Source organism: Neoarius graeffei, chromosome 20 (assembly GCF_027579695.1).
Source record: "Neoarius graeffei isolate fNeoGra1 chromosome 20, fNeoGra1.pri, whole genome shotgun sequence".
Taxonomy (NCBI): domain Eukaryota; kingdom Metazoa; phylum Chordata; class Actinopteri; order Siluriformes; family Ariidae; genus Neoarius; species Neoarius graeffei.
In genome coordinates this window covers 3,090,811-3,113,113 of record NC_083588.1, presented here as the reverse complement: position 1 = coordinate 3,113,113, position 22,303 = coordinate 3,090,811, and the positions used below count along the sequence as shown (strand labels likewise).

The window sequence follows — 22,303 nt, the reverse complement described above, 5'->3', positions numbered from 1 at the left end:
TCACAATGTGAGTGCAAATACATCTCATTTCATCAGTGTGTCTTATCAGTTTTCCTTAACAGACGCAAGACCGCTCCAGTTAACTCCAAAAAGCTCTGTACTGCAGCTTTAAAGAAAAAAATCAAAATCCCACACAAGATTTTTGCAATATCACAACAAGGGCATCCTTTGGGTACTACCGAAATGCTCAATTATGAAAAGAGGGAAGGAATGATTTAGAAATGGAGAGCTCAAAAGAAACATCATCCTTTGCCTGATCACTCATTATAACAAGCTTTTTCAGCGCAAACAAGCAAAACAACGAATCATCAAACAGAGACGAGCGCTGCGGTAAGCCACGGGTCATTCCACTGGATGAGCACTATTTTTAACCTGGCCTAGAAGAAACGTGTGAATCATTTATGAATCAGTCGAGCTGATGTGTAAATGCCCTTGATGCATAAGCTGCATTTGAGAAAACACACTGTGGAGCAATTGATAGCCTGGAAAAATTACACGGGACTTAATCAAGTGAGATGGATGCCTCGTGCCAACAAGAATATACAGTTCAAGTATTTATACTGTGGCTTTAGGTGATGAAGAAAAGCAGGCTCTCGGTCGTTCCTGAACAAATTGAAAGAAAGAGTGTATTTCCATCTGCTGGCACTCTTGATTTTTCAGATTACGAAAAATATTAACATTTATTTTAACAAGCAGAGCTTCATCCTTTCCGTGCGCGTGTGTTCGGAGACGGTCTCTGGAGAGCAGTTCTCCTGCTGTTCTTCTTAAATAGAACATACACCATCTGATCTGCCGTCAGAACAGAGAACGCTGGCTGCCTTCCTCTCGAACACGTCTACTGCATAAATGTAGGCGGTGAACGAGTGATCAGAGACAGAATGCAGGAGAAATAGAAAGAAAGAAGCATCTGGGAAGGATTAAGTGAGGTTTGAGGTAGAGACAAACAGAATGCTTACTCTATCATAAATCTAAGATGGATGGATGGATGGATGGATGGATGGATGGATGGATGGAGGGATGATTGTCGGATGAAATAGATGAATGAATAAAAGATCAATGTGCAGACAGATGGAAGATAATTTAATGAAATGGATGGAAGGATCAATAAATACACAACAGCAGAGATGGCAGAACAGCTAGATAGATAGATAAAATGACATACATATACACACACACGTGTATATATATATATATATATATATATATATATATATATATATATATATACACACACACACACACATACACAGAGAGAGAGACAGACAGACAGACAGACAGACAGACAGACGGACGCATGGATGGAAAGACCGATGGAATGACATACAGACATATATCTCACACACACACACATATATGAGAGAGAGAGACACACACAGATGCATGGATGGATGGATGATGAATGGAATGACAGACAGACAGACGCATGCATGGATGGATGGAAGGAATGAATGATGTATTAATGAACAGATGCTGGGATGAATGGGCGATGGGAATTATTAATATGCAGATGAATGGCGAGAAATTGGATAAAATGAACAGGGGAATAAGTGAGTGCATAGATTGCGCACTGTATGGACATGTATATGGATGGATAAATGGATGGATGGATCAAAGGGTGGATGTATGGATAAATAAACAGATGGTCAGTTGAATAAATAGTTTTAGATAGATAAACGAATGGATGGATGGATAGTTGGATGGAGGAAGCTGTCACACTCACCTGATACTACAGGTCCTGATCCCAGCAGAGTCTGCTTGTACTTGTTCAGACTTTCGTCATCCTTATCAAGCTCCTGGATCTCCTGCAGGCTCTTCTGAGCTGGAGGCTGGTAGTTCAGATCACGCTCATCCTCCTCCTCAGTCACAGGAACTGCGCACTCCTTATCCGCCATGAGGCCTGCAAGAAACCAACATGTTATTGAACAAAGACAAAACACGTGTAATTGTTGATATAGTGGAGTTTTCTGCTCAGTTTCTCCCCAAAACTCGCCACTTTCGCAGATTCGTTGATTTTCATACCCAGAGCCAGGAGTCCTAATTCTCTCAGAGGGACACATTATCCATCTTTAACCATATCAGATGCTTATTTCCGTCCAGTTCATTTGGGAAATGATCCGTGAACAAAAGTGGCCAATGTTTATCTCGGTGCCACAGAGAGACACAATCATGTCTGGCTTTATAAATACTGTAGTGTGAGAAATAGCTCACGATTACTGTGAACAATCCCCAGCTGCTGGATATAACAACTCACAGTTTGATAATCATGTTACACTATGACAGTTTACACTGCTCTCTCGAGAAAAACAGGAATGAAGACGCAGCAAACTGCTTAGGGCGTAATGGCCCAGAACAGTGTTCATTTGTCATATCAATTAACACAAATCCAAGTGCGTGACATTCTGGATAACAGCTGCACACTCGGTGCATGTGGAGCACCATTCCAGATTTACATTTGGTTTTAATAAGGACCAGGAGTTGCACATTTACACACCATGATAAATCTGTTTTCTGGAAATCATTTCAAAACATCAGACTGCCTCCGGTTTCCCCCACAGTCCAAAGACATGCAGGTTAGGTTAACTGGTGACTCTAAATTGAGCGTAGGTGTGAATGTGAGTGTGAATGGTTGTCTGTGTCTATGTGTCAGCCCTGTGATGACCTGGCGACTTGTCCAGGGTGTACCCCGCCTTTCGCCCGTAGTCAGCTGGGATAGGATCCAGCTCGCCTGCGACCCTGTAGAAGGATAAAGCGGCTACAGATAATGAGATGAGATGAACAAATTAAATTTTTTTTTTTTACAAAATAGTCATCATAATCATTAAAAAAACCAAAACAAACAAAAAAAGCTGTCGCAATTTACTTCAGATGTGTTCATGATGCTTCATAAGCCCTTCATAACAACTGCCGCAAATCTACATCCTCGATACAGTGACTGGATAAAGCTGTATTATAAAGCCAAGCAGGCAGACCTGTCACCATGGTGACGGGGAAAACCACGCCTACTGTCAAACTTACTCTTGCTAATCAAGAAAAATATCTTGAATAGAGGTGAAAGTGATTTTTTTTTCTTAAGGCATGATGCTAAAACAATTATTAAACCTGTTTTTAGATTGCCTTTGTCATTTTTAAGCACTTTCAATTCTTTTTAAAATATATTTGGACGATATTAAAAAAACATCGACCTTTCATCATTTTATATTTATTTGATTGTAATAACTTCATGAGAAAACTAAATTTGCCTTTAATTGAGATTTTTCTTCACTGAATAAGGTCTGAATTTTTGCCAGTTGAAAACAGTTCAGAAAAGAAACCTTTTTCAATGCTTTCTCCTTCCTCTGTGTCCGAAAATGAGAAAGTCTTTCAACATTAAGACCGACTGAGTGAAGACAGAAAATCCAGCCTGGTAATGCAAAGCCAAAAGTAGTAATGGAAGGCCAGTGCGGTAAAATATGATCTGCCTCAATCGATACAAGCTTTTTTTTTTTTTTAGCAGACACGAATCTTACTCTCAAGCTCAACTTCCTTCCGCTGGGTCCAAACTCCTGAGCAGACACACTGCTGCAGAGGGAAATCAGCCTGAAAATTTCATATGTTGGAAAGTATCTTAACCGAAACCAGAGAAGTTAATAAACTTAAAATGAACCTGTGGGTTCTGTTTGAATCACACAGAATGCGGTGCCATTTTGGGTTTTCGAAAACATAAGGAATTTAAAATAATAATAATAATAATAATAATAATAATCATACACCTCTGTGTTGTGCTGTAATAGAAAAGTAATCAACAACAGGGTGGTGCGATTACTATAGCAGAGCGACTGTTCCCTCCCTGAAGGTGATTATTTTACTGTCAAAGAATAATAATAAGCCTTTATTTGTCACATGCAGACTCGAGCACAGTGAAATTCATCCTCTGCATTTAACCCATCTGAAGCAGTGAGCGCGCGCACACACACACACACACACAGAGCAGTGGGCAGCTACGCTACAGCGCCCGGGGAGCAGTTGTGGGTTCAGTGCCTCGCTCAAGGGCACTTCAGCCCAAACTCAGGCCATGGCCACCCCATGTTAACCTAACTGCATGTCTTAAGTTTGAACTCTTCTCTTCTTCTTCTTAGCAGAGCTGCTGTTCCCTCCCTGAAGGTGATTATTTTACTATCTCAGTGCATCCTGAAGTGGTTTATTCCTCTGATACCATGGCAGTTTGCATTCAGTTTTATTCATGAATCACACATTGTGCATTTTATCCATTTATGGTCACATTTGACGTTGTGGAACATCCAGGAAACAAGTTCGTTCCTCTTATCAATTGTGTTATTGCAGCTATAAACTCGAAACCATCATTTCCTCACAAGGCTCTCTGTTTTCTCTGTCTTGAAGTTAATTCGACACATTAAAGGAAAAAAAAACCCACCGCAAAGCATAAACTCCTCCATCCTGAATTTGTAAAAAAAAAATTACAGCTTTACTATGACAAAGCACTGACACTGCAGACTCCTTCCATGAGTCTTCAATAAACATCTCTGAACATTTCAATACTTTGAAAGAACATCTGCAGTACGAGTCGCTGTGAGCGAGCTGCTGCCGATCAGAACAAGGGCATTAATATAAACCTGTGATTTGTTAGTCTGGCTAACGCAACTTCAAAGCTCTGCGAGCATTGGTCTGGCATGGATATTAAGCCCAACCGTTTCCCAAAGGCGTGGTTGACCCGCCTCCCTGAAATGCCTCAGTTTGCTACTGGTCAAAGCCAGGAAAGGCTGTGACGAAGCTTAAACCAATCACATCACTCTTTCCTCTGACATATGTGACGCAACGGAAACTGCTTGAGTAACAGGCTGCTCTTTGCTCCATTTTCAATGAGAACTTCCCGTTGAATGCTTTCAATACAGCATCTACCGCTGTGTCAAAGGCTTGACGCTGCTCCATGTCCGTAATGTTTCTAGTGAATGAAGCGCTTCCGGCATAGATTCTGTAAACAATCTATGGCTTCCGGTCGCAGTTCTACTACGTCACTGCCTTGAACATGCCTCTACCCAGGGCCGTTGGAGATGCTCAAAGTTGATTGGCTCCCGATTTCTCGGGAGCTTGGAAGAGCTGGAGATAGCTTGCCTTGCCAGACTAAGTTCGCAACAGCCCCCAGTGTTGCGTCACACTTAGGATGGGCGGGCCCAGGCTAGTGATTTGTAGCCGCACTACGGTCAAGAAAATTCATCAACATCTTCTGACCAATCAGGATCCAGAACTCAGCAGCGCTGTGCAATCAATCAAGAGGTTAAACCGAAGACGATCTCTCACATGCACTTATACACGAGAAATTATTCATGATTTGATGTTGAAATGTCCAGAAGATTGTCAAACAAATCATCCTAAAGCACCGCACTCATTACCGAAACGTGCTAATGAGAGAAGTGATCCGAGCTGTTATAAAATTCACGATCAATCACTTGCAGCCGCTCAGCTCGACCCCAAGGACGTGAATTAAGCACAGGGGTGGAACATGTCATCCAGGCAAGGCCTTATGATGCATCCAAAACGGATACTCTCCACATCATTAGGCAATTTTGTTAATTATCCGTACAAAAGGGGAAAAAAAAAACACACAACTGTACAACACACAAACATATTCTCAGACAATCAAATCCCCTACAGACGTGAACTATATGAGATGAACTGCTTCATCTCCTCCTGAGTCAACTTTTGGGATAATTGGGCAATTTGGAGAGAATTCGAAAGCATTTTTCTCCCCTCACCGAGTTCCTAACAAGGCGCACTGTCACAAATTACAACGCGCACGACAGGTTGTGCAAATTTACAGAGAGAACACGTCGGTTCTGCACAGCAGAAAGCTTCTGATGTGTGGAGTAACAAGAACACCGTCGTCTGCTAGTTACTGTACAAGCTGTTTGAAGGCTTTCAGAACAAAGGGACTGATGCTACCATCGTCTAGCATCCCCCCCCCCACCCCACACACAGAGGTCATTAATGAAGCATCATCTTTATTAATGAGGAAGTAAGCAACATAAATGATGCAGGATCTGCCAAGTTAAATCACAATACTGATTTATTTCAGGATCTGCACCGCATTTTGAATATCTGGGCTATGATCTTCAAAGGAGTCTCCAGACATCACGATTATTATGATTATTATCCTGTTATTTTTTACACTTCGAGACTCCCAAGTGAAATCATTTACATACTGCAGTGTTGCAGAGGTTCATTCTGCATTCATCATGAACAAGTAGTGTACAAAAGTTTGTACACGCACTTTTTTTTTCTCTTTTCTCAAAAAAGAAATGCAAAATCTGCCTCTGGCGCAACCAATCAACAGAATGTTCGGAATGAAAAGTGGGTGTGTCGGGCGACAGGACCACAATCAAGAGCATGACGCAAAATCGACAGACAAATAATCAGAAACGAGGTTTTATAAAGAGCTTCTCGGACACTATTTGACGATCTTTGAAACTTAATACACTCGCTCATGCACAAAGATTCATTTCGCACACACAACCTGAAAATAAATCACTTCTCGAACAGATAATATGTGTGAATTAATACGAACGACGGGCAGGTAATAAACGTGTGGAAACCAGTTCATTTTCTTTTCTCAGTCTGATTTCTGAATATCCCAGCTGCACTCGTGAGGTCAGTTTCATTTGATATCTTCACTGCAAATTTACTCCTTTCATCACAGTCGTGTTTAAGGAGCCTGTTTAAGGGGCTGCTTTTATACCTGATGCTTAATTGGGCATAAATGTTGCGTCTTTGTGATCCAAACTCGTCACACCCAAAAAACTATCGAAATATTATTTTCAGTTATGATTTATCCAAGGGCGGCACGGTGGTGTAGTGGTTAGCGCTGTCGCCTCACAGCAAGAAGGTCCGGGTTCTGTGTGGAGTTTGCATGTTGTCCGCGTGGGTTTCCTCCGGGTGCTCCGGTTTCCCCCACAGTCCAAAGACATGCAGGTTAGGTTAACTGGTGACTCTAAATTGAGCGTAGGTGTGAATGTGAGTGTGAATGGTTGTCTGTGTCTATGTGTCAGCCCTGTGATGACCTGGAGACTTGTCCAGGGTGTACCCCGCCTTTCGCCCGTAGTCAGCTGGGATAGGATCCAGCTCGCCTGCGACCCTGTAGAACAGGATAAAGTGGCTACAGATAATGAGATGAGATGAGGTTTCTTCACCTCTGGCCCTCACCATCTCGAGATCAGTCCCCTCGTGTCACCCAGACGTCTGGGGGTGAGTCGCAGAAAAAAGACAGGAACCCCACAAAGTAGTTCGCAATCTTTATTCGCAAGTCCCCCAATACAACGAGAGAATACAGGGATTTTATATGTGTCTTATCTGTGTGGATGAAATGACATCACTGTTTGATATCTGTCTATATGTGTATGTCTGTGTGGATATGCAGCTATGCTATGTGTGTGTGTATGTGAATGTGTGTGTTATGTGTGTGCATCGTAGGATGTCAGACTATGACAACAGTGACTAGGTCAGTAAACCTTGGACTGAGCAAAACACATCTTAATAAGCAATATATTTCATATCAACGGATGTTTTTTAACAACTCAGCAACTCAGCATTTACGCACGAGATGTTTTTTTTTTTACAACAATTTTAAACAAAGACATGTTTATGTCTAGTCTAGCAAAGAAGTGTGTGTCTTCTCCACCGGAGGAAGGTCACACAGTAACTTTACAGGAAATTATACAGGAATAGGATCTAAGAGGCTGAAATATTAAATTCATAAAGTCTTAACAATCCCAAATCACATTCTGCATTCTAAAACTACAAAACTAACTTAAATCACTTAATGCAGCTTTAAATCTAACATTAAATCTAACATTCAATCATTTCAATTTCAAATTCAACACTGGAGAGACTGGTTAAATCTAACAATCCTAAATCACGTTCTGCAGCTATAAAACTAACTTAAATCATGGCTTTAAATCCTAACAATATTTGTTTTTTTTAATTCATAGTCCATCAAGGCCTACGTTTTGCTCCGAAGAAAGAAAGCCTACACTATAATAATAACAAACCAAAAGTGATCCAAATTTCTGTCCGAGTGTGTTCGTGGAGTCTGATTTTCTGCATTTCTTGCACAATCAAATCTTGTAAATGTCTCCAAGTGGGCATTTCATTCAAAGGAAAGGGTAATGAGTCGACTGAGATGCCTCGAGTGTCATCTCCAAGCAGGTTTGTAGTACTCGAGTCCGACTTGTGCCCTGATTTTAAGGACTCGTGACTTGACTTGGACTTGAGCACTGATGACTCAGACTTGAACTCGGACTCGTGCATTAACTGCATTCGGACTCGTAAATTGGGGATGAGGACTCAGATTTTTTCCTCATTTTTTCTAACATGCCATAATAATTTGGCGCAAGATATTTATAATCTACATTAATTTTTGTACTAACTTCTTCTAAGTGTGTCACACCTGGGCACCTTGGCGTGTCCATCAGATAGACTCTCGGGCACACTCCAGACAGCACATGCACCAGACGGACTCTTGTGCACTCGCCATAAACGACTCGCACCTGCACAGGATTAAGGCGCAATCATTGCGAAGTATTGAGTTGCGTTGCTGACACGTTACCGAGCCTTATTTCCTTGCTTGGTTCCCTGATTTCCTGTTTCTCGTCTTTGATTCTGCCTGTTTGTGCCTCGCTCGACCTATTGCCTGGTTCACCATTTTACGATTTTGTCTGCCGTTCTGGATTCACTTGTATTAATAAACACACCTTCTGCACTTACACCCGTCTCCCAACCATCTCTGACAGAATACTTCACACTCCTTGATAAAGAGAAGCACATTCACCTGTTCATACGGCATGTTCAGGAACAAACTCGAGTTAACGGCGCTGAAACAGATACCGTCACATGGTGCGGTTGGAGTCTTGGCCTTGACTCAGATTAATAGTGGACTCGATTTGGAATTTTTTTAAATGACTCAGACTTGAACACTGGGGACTCGAGACTGGACTCGGACTCGAGGTCTAGTGACTCGACTACAACACTGTCTCCAAGATTCTTGGGAATTATTGTTGATGAAAGTTTGAGTTGGAGAGAACAAACAGACCGGGTTTGTAAAAAACTGAATAAATCGATTGGTATAAAAAGGAGGGTTAGTCCTCTTGTTTCTTATAAACTGTCTCCTTACACTTTACGACAGTTTAATTTATCGTTATCTTTTTACTGTAATATCGTTTGGGCAAGTACTTTTCCTACTACCCTTCACAAAATTCTGGTCCTGCAGAAACATTTTGTTCGAATCGCAACCCGATCAGAATCATATGTTGCATCTAATCCCTTCATTAAAAAACTGCAGGTACTTACGATTTATCTCATCAATATTTTCCAAACATGTTTTTATTGATGAGATTCATTCGAGCAAGGGGAATATCCCTGAGCAGTCTAAAGGGGTGTTCACACGACACATATTTGCATCGATGCTGCACCGATGTATTTTGTTGCGATATATCTTACACCGGTGTAAATTTTGTGGAGCGTTCACACGTCACAACCTGCTTACTAGAGAGAAGCGTGTTAGCACCGGTGCAGCTCCACTTGCATTCACACGGCAGTTTTTGCGACTGTGCTATACGATATTAATAATGCGGAAATGAAATATGCGCATGCGTGAAAATGTACTTCCTTTTCCCGGTTGTCATGGCATCACCAAGTGCCGGGAAAACAACGTGGATGAAGACACCAGTGTTGCCAGATACTGCTGACGTTTTCCAGCCCAAAATATGTTCAAATCCGCCAAAATGCACTTAAAACCAGCCAATCTGGCAACACTGGAAGACACGCAGTTCTGTTGTTGTTGTTGATATTCGCCATTTTGGAAGCGCAAAATACCAGGATGCAAATTATGCAATGCCCGTATGTAATCAACTCTCCTCACGCGTAGCGAGTCTACCCCTGTAGCGTTCAGACGTCCCGTTTTATATGGCTGCTGCCCCGCAAACTAGCATTTACTACGGAGTAAATTTCTTAAACCGCCTCCCGAGCAGGGTTAGATTTGCACCGGTTTAAGCAGCTTTCAGGGGCTACACCGCTATAACTTTGTACCGTGTGAACGCTCTACCGGGGCAGCCCCGGTGCTACACCGGAGTAAAAGTTGCCATGTGAACACCCCTTAAGAGCTGTTTTAAAGCTAATTCACTTGTTCATTCTTATTTAACTCGGCAGTCTACAGATCTTCATCCTTCTAAATTTCTCACCAGTAGAGGACCATTTTCCATCAGATTTACGGTTGCTGAGTTCTGGAACAGCATTTGCTATCTGGCAAAAAAAAAAAATGTTCCTCTATAAAAAGCTTCAAGAGATGTTTAGAAGATCATTTAACTGCTGTGTTGTAATTGATTTTTCTGACATATTTGTTCCCGGATGTATACATACCTGTCAACCCTCCCGTTTTTCCCGGGAAATCCCTTATTTTGACTTATTTCCCGCTGTCTTCCCGTTTTTTTATTTTCCCGAAAATATCCCGTATTTTGACATTATATAAAAGTCCCGTATTTTCACAATATAAAAAAGTCGGTAGGTCCAGAATTCATGACGCGCCTCTGACAGGAGTTTACAGCAGGAAGTCGGGCAATGAATTCACGTCCCCGCCCTCTCAGGCATCAGTAATTACAGAACTACGTCCGGAGGCGAGGCTGAACAAGTGATTAGGTCCAGTGTTGCCAGATTGGGCGGTTTCAAGTGCATTTTGGTGGGTTTTGAACATATTTTGGGCTGGAAAACGTCAGCAGTATCTAGCAACACTGATTAGGTCTGAGGTGAAGATGGCGATGCTAATAGCTAAGAAAAACATTAGCCTTTCTTTCTTTGATGATTTCAACAAGTGCGTGGCTGGAATGTTCCCAGACTCTTCCATCGCAAAGAAATTTTCCATGGGGAAAACGAAAGCCTCCCAAATAATCAAAGGTAAGCTACACATGTTTACATTAAGTATGTCCTGGCTAAGACCTCATAAATAGCCGAGTGTAAACTAATTGGTGTATTAACTGTTTTATCCACTCATTGTCTATTTTATTTTCTATCTGAAACTTACCCATTTTAAATCACTCTTGGTTTAATATCTATCTATCTATCTATCTATCTATCTATCTATCTATCTATCTAGTGTTCCGAGGCCATGACTATGGTAAAACCATAATAAATTGCAATGGAATTGAATTTATTGACTGGTTATATAATGACCTTTCTTATTTTAACATAAGATACGTATTTTAGCCCTTAATTTGGGAAATAACTGGTACCACTGAAAGCAAATCAAAATAAATGTATAGTTTATTCACAAATGCACTCTATAAACCATAAGCATATTGAGTTTGGGTCTTGGCTATCACCAACATGCACCAGAGTACAGGAAATCACAAATACTAGATAGAAAATTGCCCCCCATTCAACTACACACCCACTTTTGGTGAAGGGTATGACTTTCCGAAATTTTCCCTTATTTTGAGTTAAAAATCTGGGAAATATCCCTTTTTTTCAAACCTCAAAGTTGACAGGTATGGATGTATATACTGTACACGCATGTTCTTTTTGGTGATTGTTATTTTTTGCGACCAATGCTTTGCCATCACTATTATGAAGTTTATCTTCACTATTTTCAATACGTTAAAGTAAAATTTTGTAAAATGGAATGAGATTTTGTTCCAAGTGGAGCCTTCGAATGAGCCTGTCGGGGCTTTCTGCCTCTCCCTGCACTATGCTGCTTACTTTGGCTCATGTGCTTTTTAAATTATGCGAAATAAATACAAATGCTCGTCCGCTGGGTAAAGCTATACCGTAAGCCTGGTCTGACTGGAAACACTTCCTCTCCAACCCTGATGTTATATCGAGTGCTCCAGCATTGTGAACGATCCCTCACGATATGTTTCCGTCCAGGATACGATTCTGTTCATCTCCAGCGATCCATCAAACCGGATAAACGTTTAATATGCTGCATTATTGATGAATGGAGCGTTCTGGACTGCTCTGGAGGGTTTTTAACTGACTCTAGAGCCGTCAGTCAGAAAGACAAGACTGTGCTTATTTATTCGGGGGGGGGGGGGGGGGGCGAGGGAACAAGCTGGAATGAAACCCATGTCACTTCTTATTTGCAGAAAGTCTGCAACTTTTCATGGGAAATGGATTCTGGAACACGAAGCAGAAATTTCAGAGCAACTCTCGGATTTGAATTGAAGGTTGGAGGTTGAAGGTGAGGAGCGTCCATCATGTCAAATGGCGCTGTCAGACTGTACGCTTGGATCGCTTTCCCCTACGGGAGGAAGAACGCACCGTCTTTTCGAGCTCCCATTCTCTCCAACATGCCATTTAATTGATTTAGTCTCTTGAACGTGTGTCAGGCTTTGGAGGCTCAGTCATCCATCAACCAAGAATGGAGGAGGCGTGTTGGGGGGAATCGCCCTTCTGCCACCTGCAGCGCTCTTCCACACACACACACTCGTGCTCGCTGTCTAATAGACAACAAAATACACAGCCACTTACACCCAAATGCACGCAGGCAGTGATTTTTTTGCGCATCATTACCTCCCACACACAGTCGTTTCACACTGCAGGCATGAAAATGAGACCAGGAGGAGTGACAGAGCGAGAAGAGGGAGAGGTACGTCACGGTACAAGTCTGAATCCGAGCTTTTCGAGCGAGCCGAAGAAGCGTTGCAGAGTAAAGATCCGATCTAACGTGATTACAAGCGAGCAAGAGGCATGACGATGATGTCACCAGCTGCTGCTCGATCAATAAACTATCGATCAAGACACTTTTGCTTGCCTTAAACACTTTTTGAGAGGAAAAGGGAAAGGTCTCGATGCACAGAGGAAGTTGCCACTCACGACCGAAGCCTGCCATGACTATTTAAACCAGGTCATCTGAGAAAACAGGTGTGACCACGGGTCATAAGGTGCGCTCCGAGATGACAAATCAGGCGTTCGGACGTTTCTCCAAAGATCAAACGAGACACGATTGAGAGATTCTGGACATGCCCAAGAAATGAACAGATGCTCACCTCTGTAACACACTGTTAACCAGAGCAGCTCGAGAAACTGTCCACCGAACTCGCATACGTCCAAGCCCAACATCTCGCCAATGATCGTCTCGCAAGGTTTCCCCAGAAACGACAGCAACAATCGCAAAAAAAAAAAAAAGTGGAAAAAAGTGATCAAGAAAGGTGTCAAAAAATCAAGCAAGCATCCCTGGGTAGTGCCTCTGAACCTGAGCGTGACAGACTCCTCGTTTTGGGTGTGGAGGAGAGAGAGTGAGAAAGAAAGAGGAAGAAGAGGAAGAAGAAAGAGTGAGCAGATGCACGGATACACAAATGATCTGCTTGGTTGGTGAGAAAGAGGAAAGCAAACGTGCGAACGCCGTTCCCGTCTGCAGACTCTATCGATTCACCGGCAAACCCTCCACCACATCACTCATTAGACTGCGATGATCTCATCCTTTTTCTCTCTCTCCCTCCCTCCCTCCCTCCCTCTCACATACACACACACACCACGCACTCCTCCTCTCTCTGACATTCTTTAGCCCCAGGTCTGCTCCACCCTGCCTGCACATCTCTATTCTCCAGAGCCTGCTCCGTATGCCGTCTGCATTCTCTCAGATTTTATCGCATTTCAACCCATTCATCCAATTCAGCTTCCTATTGTCTCTTTATTCACGTCTTATTTCTTTGCATGTCCACTTCCAGTTACTCCTTTCCTTTTTCCTGTTTTTCTATCTTGCCATCTCTCTCTCTCTCTCCCTCCCTGAGGTACTGTGCGCAAGATAAACCGGACCTCTCCCTTCTTTTTCTTCTTCTGAAGCCCCACCCTGTGTCTTCTGTCACTCAGGGATTATCACCCTGTCAGAACCGCCTACTGGGGGGAACCATGGAAACGCCCCTCCTTTTGATCCGACCTTCATAACCTGCTTTGGGTGGTTTAAGGATTTAGTTTCGTCCTAACCATTTCTGGAACCCTCTGTTGGAGGAGACGACCTGAAAGGGTGAAGAAGGTTTCTGGTTGATGGAACCTTTTTTTTCTAAACCTAAAAAAAAGCGACGATGGACCAATCATTTTTTACGTACGTGATTTCGGATCAATCCTACAGCATGTGGTCCAATGTTTGTTCAATTCCCTGCTCACTACTTGAGTTCCTACCAAAATAAAACCTTATAATCATCTTACCTCGGGTGTGTGCGCGCACACATACGTACGGTAGCTAGTACAGTTAGCTTGTTTTGCTATTTGAATCGAAGAATGAAGTTCGGATGAAACCGAGTGCGTCAATCAAACAAACAGTTTTCAGAAATAAATACGATATATGATAAAACCTCTAGCTACTACTGCTTCTCATCAGAACTAAAAAAAAAATTAAAAATGCCGGACAGGCCACGCCCACATGAGACTTGTCACTCGCTAGTTTGAACGAGTAATCCAGAACACAAAGTCGCGCGAAGGTAAAAAGTGATTCCGATGCTCCAAAATGGCTGCCCTGATCACAATCCCATGTTCGTGTCTAGACACACTTGATTCTGTCCACATTCATTGGATATGAGCAATCGCGCGCTCTGATTGGCTACTCTAATCAGATACAAAGCTATCAGCTCATATATCGTGAGTAGAGAAAAACAAAATGGCGGCGCATGCTGCTGAACCAACAGAGGATGAACTATAAACTACTCGAAAACAAAACCCCCCAAAAAAGACAAAAAAATGGAATGAAAGTATTTGATGTTTGATTTGAACATATCTTTTTTTATTTTTCAATAATTATTCTTATCATTATTGTATTTTTCCACAAATTGCTCCTGTCATTTCACTGGTTTGTTTACATTTTTTTTCCTCCGTGCTCTCACGGAAGGCGGTTGCATTTCTCTGCTCTCCTCTCCTTTTTTTTCCTGCTTGTGCTCTTTGTTTCGTCTCGTCTGCCTATACTTTTTTTTTTGAGAGACTCTCTCCGCATTGAATTTCTAAACTAAAAAAGCATGGATTTGATAAACTGGTCTCCCAACGAAATTGACACAGTTTCTGGGTTCGGGGGAACCCACCTGTCCTGCCAGAACGTCTGTGGAGGACATTGAAGATATCTACCTATTTGTAACCATGATTACCGGACTTTTGCTGATTGGATTAGGCATTGCCCTGGTATATCGAGGAAATCAGACAATGGTGACAGCTGTTCAAAGCCCCACAAAGCTGCCCGATATGATTGGAGCGGTGGGCAAAGCTGTCGGCACTCAGACTGTGGCTATTAGAACTTGAACCACAACATGGTTGTCATCTCGGAGACGCTTTTGGCTTTGCAAGGAATAAGTATTTCGGAGACCAAATGGTATTGAATTGAACAGAATGGATGAAATGGACAGATATGGATGAGTGGCGTGGACGTGTAAAGACTGCGTCTATTCAAAAGACCAAACAGTCTCTATCTTATCGACATTCGGCTCCCTGAACAGCACTGGCCTCGATCAAGGCCGTTGCTGGGACAACATTTCCCCCAGAAGGTCACTGCTGGAAGACACTCTCGCATTCTTCGCATTCCTTCCCCAATTTTCCACGGTCACCGTTTTTCATCCCCAGTGTGACAAGCGGGTGCGTGACCAGCGCCCTCATGGCTGCAGGAACGGACGGCTGCTTGCTTGTGCTGGGTTACCTCTACCTCCTCCCCTCCCCTCCTACCCCCTACCCCTGATTGCCCCCTCCTTTCCCCCCCTCAAGTCCCGTGTTTTAAAGTGTACTTGTGTTATTGTGTGCTTGTGCAGAGGTTTTTAAATGCTCCCACACTGTACTCCTGATAGGAGCATGGTGGGGGGGGGGGGGGGGGGGGTATTTTTTTCCTCATGTTACTACTGTGTTTCTTTTTTATTTTATCCCTGTCTTCCTGTCCTGTTGCCCCTCTGTAAGGACAGAATGATGGTCAATTTCACTGGTAACAGTGATAATAAAGGGTTCATTCATTCATTCATTATAAGCAGAAATTATTTTGTCTGACATTTTGTATAAATTGATCAAATTTGCAAAAAAAAACAATAAAAATGCTCTGTTTCTCAAAATCCAGTGAATGTGAGGTCAATCTCGTTGTACAGGGTTTATCGCCGCGATCAGCTCATATACGACTCGGTTTTGTGGAAGAACTCTTCAATAGTCTTTCCGAATGCTGAAAATGCAACCGAATGAAAGTCAGAACAATTCTAACTGTGCATTTTTTTCAAAACATATATATATATATCATGAATGATAACAAGAAATGAATAAATGATTTCTCAGGTGTATTTATTTTTCAAGGAATTACTTTTCCAGAATATGTATCAGACACGGATGTGCCTGTCGAGGTGAACATCATCACCACCACCCTTGAAAAATTTCACACCAGTTCAGGATGCGTGTGCGTGCGAGCCGACTGAGATGAACACCACATCCTCCTGTGCAGTGAAGTCAGGTAGCTCGTGCTGCACATTAAAATGTCACGCTGTAAGCTCGAGCTCCACTGAGACCTGCTGTACACTGGGATTAAACTGGAGATTCCTGCTGACACACTGATAATCATCCAGCTCCAGACAGGTGGATTAGCACGACGCCATGAGATCTATAAAATCTGGAGTTGTTCGTGTTTGTATTCGAGCTGATATCTTGATCAATACAATAATGCATGCTTGCTTGACTTGGATGATCAAGACGTGCAAAGTGACCCGATAGTGATGGTGATTTTTAAGAAGCCACACCCCTTCCGTTTTTCAGAGCTTCTGCGCAACCTGGAACCTGACAGCTCCAGTTTAGTACGCGACTCCTTCCTGTTTCACGGCAGTCACACTTTGTGACACAACTCAGTACATTTTTCAAGAAGTTTCAAGCCGAGTGTTCAGAGATGAACTCGATATGAACCAGTTCCTCCACAAGGCCAGAGGTTATGAACAGCAGGTTGAGGACCAGCTCATGACCATAACACTCAAACGGCGCACAAGACAATAGCCTTTTAAACCGTATTGGTGTTAAATGAGCTTTCAGAAAACGATTTTCTTTGCATTACGAGGCTGTAATAAAGCCATAAACGCCTCTCACGCAGGGCGGGATGGGCCATGCATGCAAATATCAACCATCAAAGAAAATTTTCTTTCTCGAAAGAAAATTACATCTTAGAAATATGATCTCATATTCAACAGATTGAAATGCGATTCAGGAAATCGCAAATGTGTCGTCTCTGCTTGAACAAACGAAGCAGCCGGTGTTGCACCAATGCAGGTGATTCATCATAAACACATTTAAACCAAAGAGTCAGGAAAATAAAGACGCATCACAGATGCACGACGGATTCAATCCAAGACTCGGCAAAAAGGTCAGTGAGCAGACACACGACCAAAAATGTCAGTCTGCGATTAAAAAAAAGAACTGGATTTTCATTTTATTATTAATGAAACCCCATTCCAAATTATCATTAGTTTACTTAAAAAATAAGTTTTTAAAAGTGATAAACATTGCATGATTTAAAAAAAAAAAAAAAAAGTTGAATATATATAATCACTGTGACCAGGAAGTGTTATTGCATCACAAAATATATGCAACAATGGATTACTAGCAGAACTGCATTCGGAGAATTAGATATAAAAGTTTAATTAGATTAGTGAGGTAATAAAGAATATAACAATGATATTATCCAAGATATGGATTATGCAAGACTTTAGGAAACAGTGAAGGTTTTTTTTTTCAATATATATTCGGTTTCAACCAACGAGAAAGTATCATGATGAAATCTGTTCTTCAATTGTGAAACAGAATCAGGTCCAAAAGGATGCTCCTCATCAACATGTTTTTTCACCCCAATAAGTGTTTCTTGAACATTTTCTGGAAGGAGTCTCCAGTGTCAGTGCTTTGTCGCAGTCAGAGCTAAAGCTGGATCTTTACGTTTTCCAACACACAATTATTTCTCAGACGTTTCACAGCATTTCATGGAACTATCCATGGATAAAAACTTCAACATGTTGGTATGGCTTTAGTGTCTGAGACGTCGAGAAGCACCTCGGGATGCGCTTTTAATAATCACGCAAAGAATCAATCATCTGCTTCAACAATGATTCTTTATCTTTTAACAGGAAACACACTGGAGCGTTTTCCTGCTTTCAAATCGCTAAAAACGGTCTTCGTCTCAGCGACTGATGCAGTCGTTCTTTTATTCATCTGCTTTGAACGTTAAGAAGAAATGGCGCTACTTTTTTGTGTGTGTCAAAACAGGATCTCAGTCGTGCAATTTCAAAAGTATAAAGCGGATGTGGTTTGCTCTGGCATTCAGCAAAGACAGTTTCATCCTGCTGATTAAGAAGTACTTGAAACAGTTTAAAAAATATATATATGTACTGCTGAGTGTTAATATTATTCATAACAGATATAGGTTATGAATAATATTAACACTCAGCGGTACAAACTTTGTTACTGCATCATTATCAAGTGCAAAAGGTCCTGAGAACAGTCACACAGGTAGCACACATGAATGTTTAAGCTATTTATTAGCAATATTTTAAAAGTCAAGGTGGAAATTAAAACATTAAAGTTGAACGCGGGAAAAAAGAGGCATGATTATAAAAAGTGGAGGAGATGCATGCATGCGAGCACAAAGCCATGAGGATAATTCTTGACACTGAAACTGCCAGACAATGACTTTGAATGACCTTTAGAAATAAATAAATAAATAAATAAATAAATAACCTTCTCCTCTTCAGGCCTAAATAAATTTGCACCACACTAAACACATAATACTAGTGTTTCATGACTATTTTACATCCACACACACACACTTTCAAGACATCTTTGCATCAAATTAGACCCAAAATCTCTCACCTTCGTCCTGTAGAGACTTGCAGATCTCAAATAGCTCGAATAACAGAGTGACGGGTCTGTGCACAGCAGGAAGTCGTGTTTCTGTAACAGGGCGGAACAAAACTGCTGCTCAACTTCTGCTCCTGTTGCAAAACCCAATGACAGATTTGCATTTAATGCAAGAAAGGTTTACGTTTAGATCGAATCACATCATGCATGCAGATTCATGGTTTTCTATTTTCCTTTTGCTCATCTCATGTTTTTTTTTTCAATTAAATTTTATTTTCTGTATTTCTGCTCATGCATCTCATGTGTTGTTTTTTAAAATACTTTTTTTCTTCTCTCTCTCTTTAATCATGATACATATTCCCCTCTAATCTCCACAAATTGAAGCACTTACTCGTACAATATTTGGCTAATTCGTAACAGTAATAATGTTAATATTGCTCATGTGCATTGGCTCGTCTGTTTTTCCCTCCCAGAGCTCCATTTTCACACTTTACAACTGAACCACAAATAAAATAAAGCAAGAAAACATCACAGATTCAGCCACGATCATGATAAAATGCACCATTTATCTCTGCAGTGATACAGCGGAGTGTGTTGGTCCAAGGTCCCAGGTTTGATCCTGAGCTCAGGTTCTTGTGTGGGTTCTCATGGGGTTTCCTCTGGGTTCTTGGGTTTTCTCCTACGTCCCAAAAAACATGTTGACTGGCTCAAGTTGCGTGTGTGTGTGAGTGAGAGAACTGGTGTCCCAACCAGGGTGTCTTCAAGCCTCATATCCAGCGTTCCTGGGACAGACCCCAGAACCTTTAAAACCGTGATGAAGATAACAGAGGTGGACAGTAACGAAGTACATTTACTCGAGTACTGTACTTACAGCAAGTACACTTTTTGAGTATCTGTACTGTACTTGGGTTTTTTTTTGGAAACTTATGACTTTAACTTCACTATATTTGAAAGGCAAATATCGTACTTTTCACTCCACTACATTTCTATCAAGGTCCTCGTTACTCGTTACTACAAAGCAGCTTTGAAAGTGGATGTTTTTTCTTTTCTTTTCTAAAACGTGTTTGGTTTTTTCGCAGGTGACACTGAGAGCCTATCAGTAATCACTCGGGTCACGTCACGTCCATCGACTGTATAAAATCAAGTTCAGTGATTTCTCCGCAGCGTTATTTGAACACGATCAGTTGATGGCAGAATGGAAGGAGGCGGTTCTTCTGGGGAATGCACACACCCATGGCCATACCGAGACCCCATGTTTCAGTTTTCTGAAAGGATTAAAGATTCGTTTCATTTTAAACGTTTGCTTTGTTTACCGAAAACAAACCAGATCACGGGATACAAAAACTCACTGAAGTTGTCTGTGCTTTTAGAGCTAGCGATAATGTTGCAATAGCTGTGCAGTCTGGTTAGTCAAATGACTTTCTATGGATTTGCCCGCCAAGTTGCCGTAGCCTTGTCCATGGCTAACGTTTACACATAGCTCGTTAACTTGGACACTGTTAGTTAGCATGTAAAAACGGAGTTGCGCTAAGATGAATAACGTTAACTGACCTGAAGTTCTTTTAAAAATACCGTACGTTTGAGCAAAATCTTGCCAATTAAACAATGTAGAAATCTTTCTTTTCTCGTATGATTTCGAGTTTGAAAAGAGTTTGCTCGCATGCCAGGTGGAGTTTCACTGACTAGCTAGCTTAACGTTAAACCACCATGATGCACAGCATGTGTTCATTTTCTGAATTCACATTTCTGTCTTTGGTCACGGCGTTAGGTTTTGTAAGCGTTGTGGCAATAATACAAACAAACAATGCGTTGACAGAAAATGTACTCAAGTATTTTTAAAAGCAAGTACGTCAGTACCAAGGGAGTAACTTTGATTTTGACATTGGTGGGGACACAAAAGTGATCCAAGGCAGAGCTTCCGAAAGGTGCTTTTTTTCCGTTAGCAATCATAATTTCATGTCATACAGATCTTATAGGTTAACGAGGGCAGCCGTGGCCTAATGGTTAGGGAGTTGGTCTTTGGGTTGCAGGTTCAAATCCCACCCTTACCTCTCCCTACATCTCCATCCATGGCTGAAGTGCCCTTGAGCAAGGCACCTAACCCAACATTGCTCCAGGGACTGTAACCAATACCCTGTACCAAAATAGTAATAGTAAGTCGCTTTGGATAAAAGTGTCAGCTAAATGTAATGTAACGTCATGTAATGAAAGTCAAGGAGGCCACTTCAGAGTTCTCAGCTTTACTCATACAACATGTAAGTACACATAAATGAAATGTTACTGATACTCAAACATAAACACAAGCAAATTAGTTTACACTGGTTGCTCCTATTTGAAAGAACCAAACATGCTGCAGTTACCAATATTCGTCTGTAGGTGGCAGTAAAGGACCATGGATTTGTTGTATCTAGCCTAGTAGTAGAAAGAGGTCTCTGTAAAACGGTGAATGCAGCAGACTCGGCAGCTGTCACGCTGTTGATTCTGAAATGCAAGTTGCACATCTGCATGGCCATGCAGTAGCCTACATCTGACTACAGCCTTCTCCCCCCCAATCTGTCCCTCTGAGTTACATGTTGATCCTGGGATTGAGATGCTGGCCTCTTCTGCCCCTCGGACCTGCTTGATCCATCCTGGTGCCCTGTGTCTGGTCGGAGTTTTATCGCACCGCTCCTGTGAAGGACGGCCCCATGAGGACAGTTGAGGGTTATACCTGTTAAAACTGTTAATATTATAGTCAGGCTGTCTGTTGTTGCCCAAATGAGGATGGGTTCCCTTTTGAGTCTGGTTCCTCTCGAGGTTTCTTCCTCATGTCGTCTGAGGGAGTTTTTCCTTGCCACCGTCGCCACAGGCTTCATCATTGGGGATAGATTGGGGATAAAATTAGCTCATGTTTTAAGTCGTCCAAATTCTGTAAAGCTGCTTTGCGACAATGTTTATTGTTAAAAGCGCTATACAAATAAACTTGATTTGATTTGATCTGACTACTTACATTCTGTAAAACCGTTAGGTCTATAAATTTAACATTCATTCATCGAGGATATTATCTAACACCAAGTTACATTGCTCCAGCATTCCTTTTCTCTGCAGCTATGCAGTAGCCTAGCTCTGATGCGTCCTGTCACGTTGCTAAACCTGCCTAAGGAGCCGCAGCAATACTTTTATGAAGGGTTTCCATACATCAAAAGGATTTTGTTGAGTTTTTAAAGCTCGACGGAAACCCTGCACTTACATTCTTGACTTTGAAGAAGAATGAACGAATGTCTCGTTTCTTGGGAGGGGGGGCCGTCGTCCATGATACTCAAGTCAGCATGCGAGTCGTAGGGCAAGCATGCATGGACATCGAAGTCCAGCTCAATCTGTAGGCTGACGGAGAGTGGGGGGTGCGTGGGGTAGGTCAGGTGCGTACGTGTGAGATATGGGGGGTTGATGGGTGAGTAGTCACGGCTGCTGTGGGAAGTGTGCTGCTTTTACAGCAGATGGAGTGACA

The 22,303-nt window shown here is 41.9% G+C and overlaps 1 protein-coding gene across 1 annotated transcript in view; it reads right to left on the bottom strand.

Annotated features, from left to right (window-relative positions):
• The window catches only part of arhgdig (Rho GDP dissociation inhibitor (GDI) gamma), a 36,776-nt gene extending 17,850 nt beyond the window's left edge, over nucleotides 1-18,926 (bottom strand). Inside the window, exons 1-2 of the mRNA XM_060901115.1 lie at nucleotides 18,829-18,926; nucleotides 1,721-1,897 (exon numbers count right to left, since the gene is read on the bottom strand). Of these exons, the coding sequence (XP_060757098.1) occupies nucleotides 1,721-1,892 (172 nt within the window). The 5' untranslated portion in view covers nucleotides 1,893-1,897; nucleotides 18,829-18,926. The remainder of the gene's footprint in view (nucleotides 1-1,720; nucleotides 1,898-18,828) is intronic.
• Nucleotides 18,927-22,303: the final 3,377 nt, after the last annotated feature.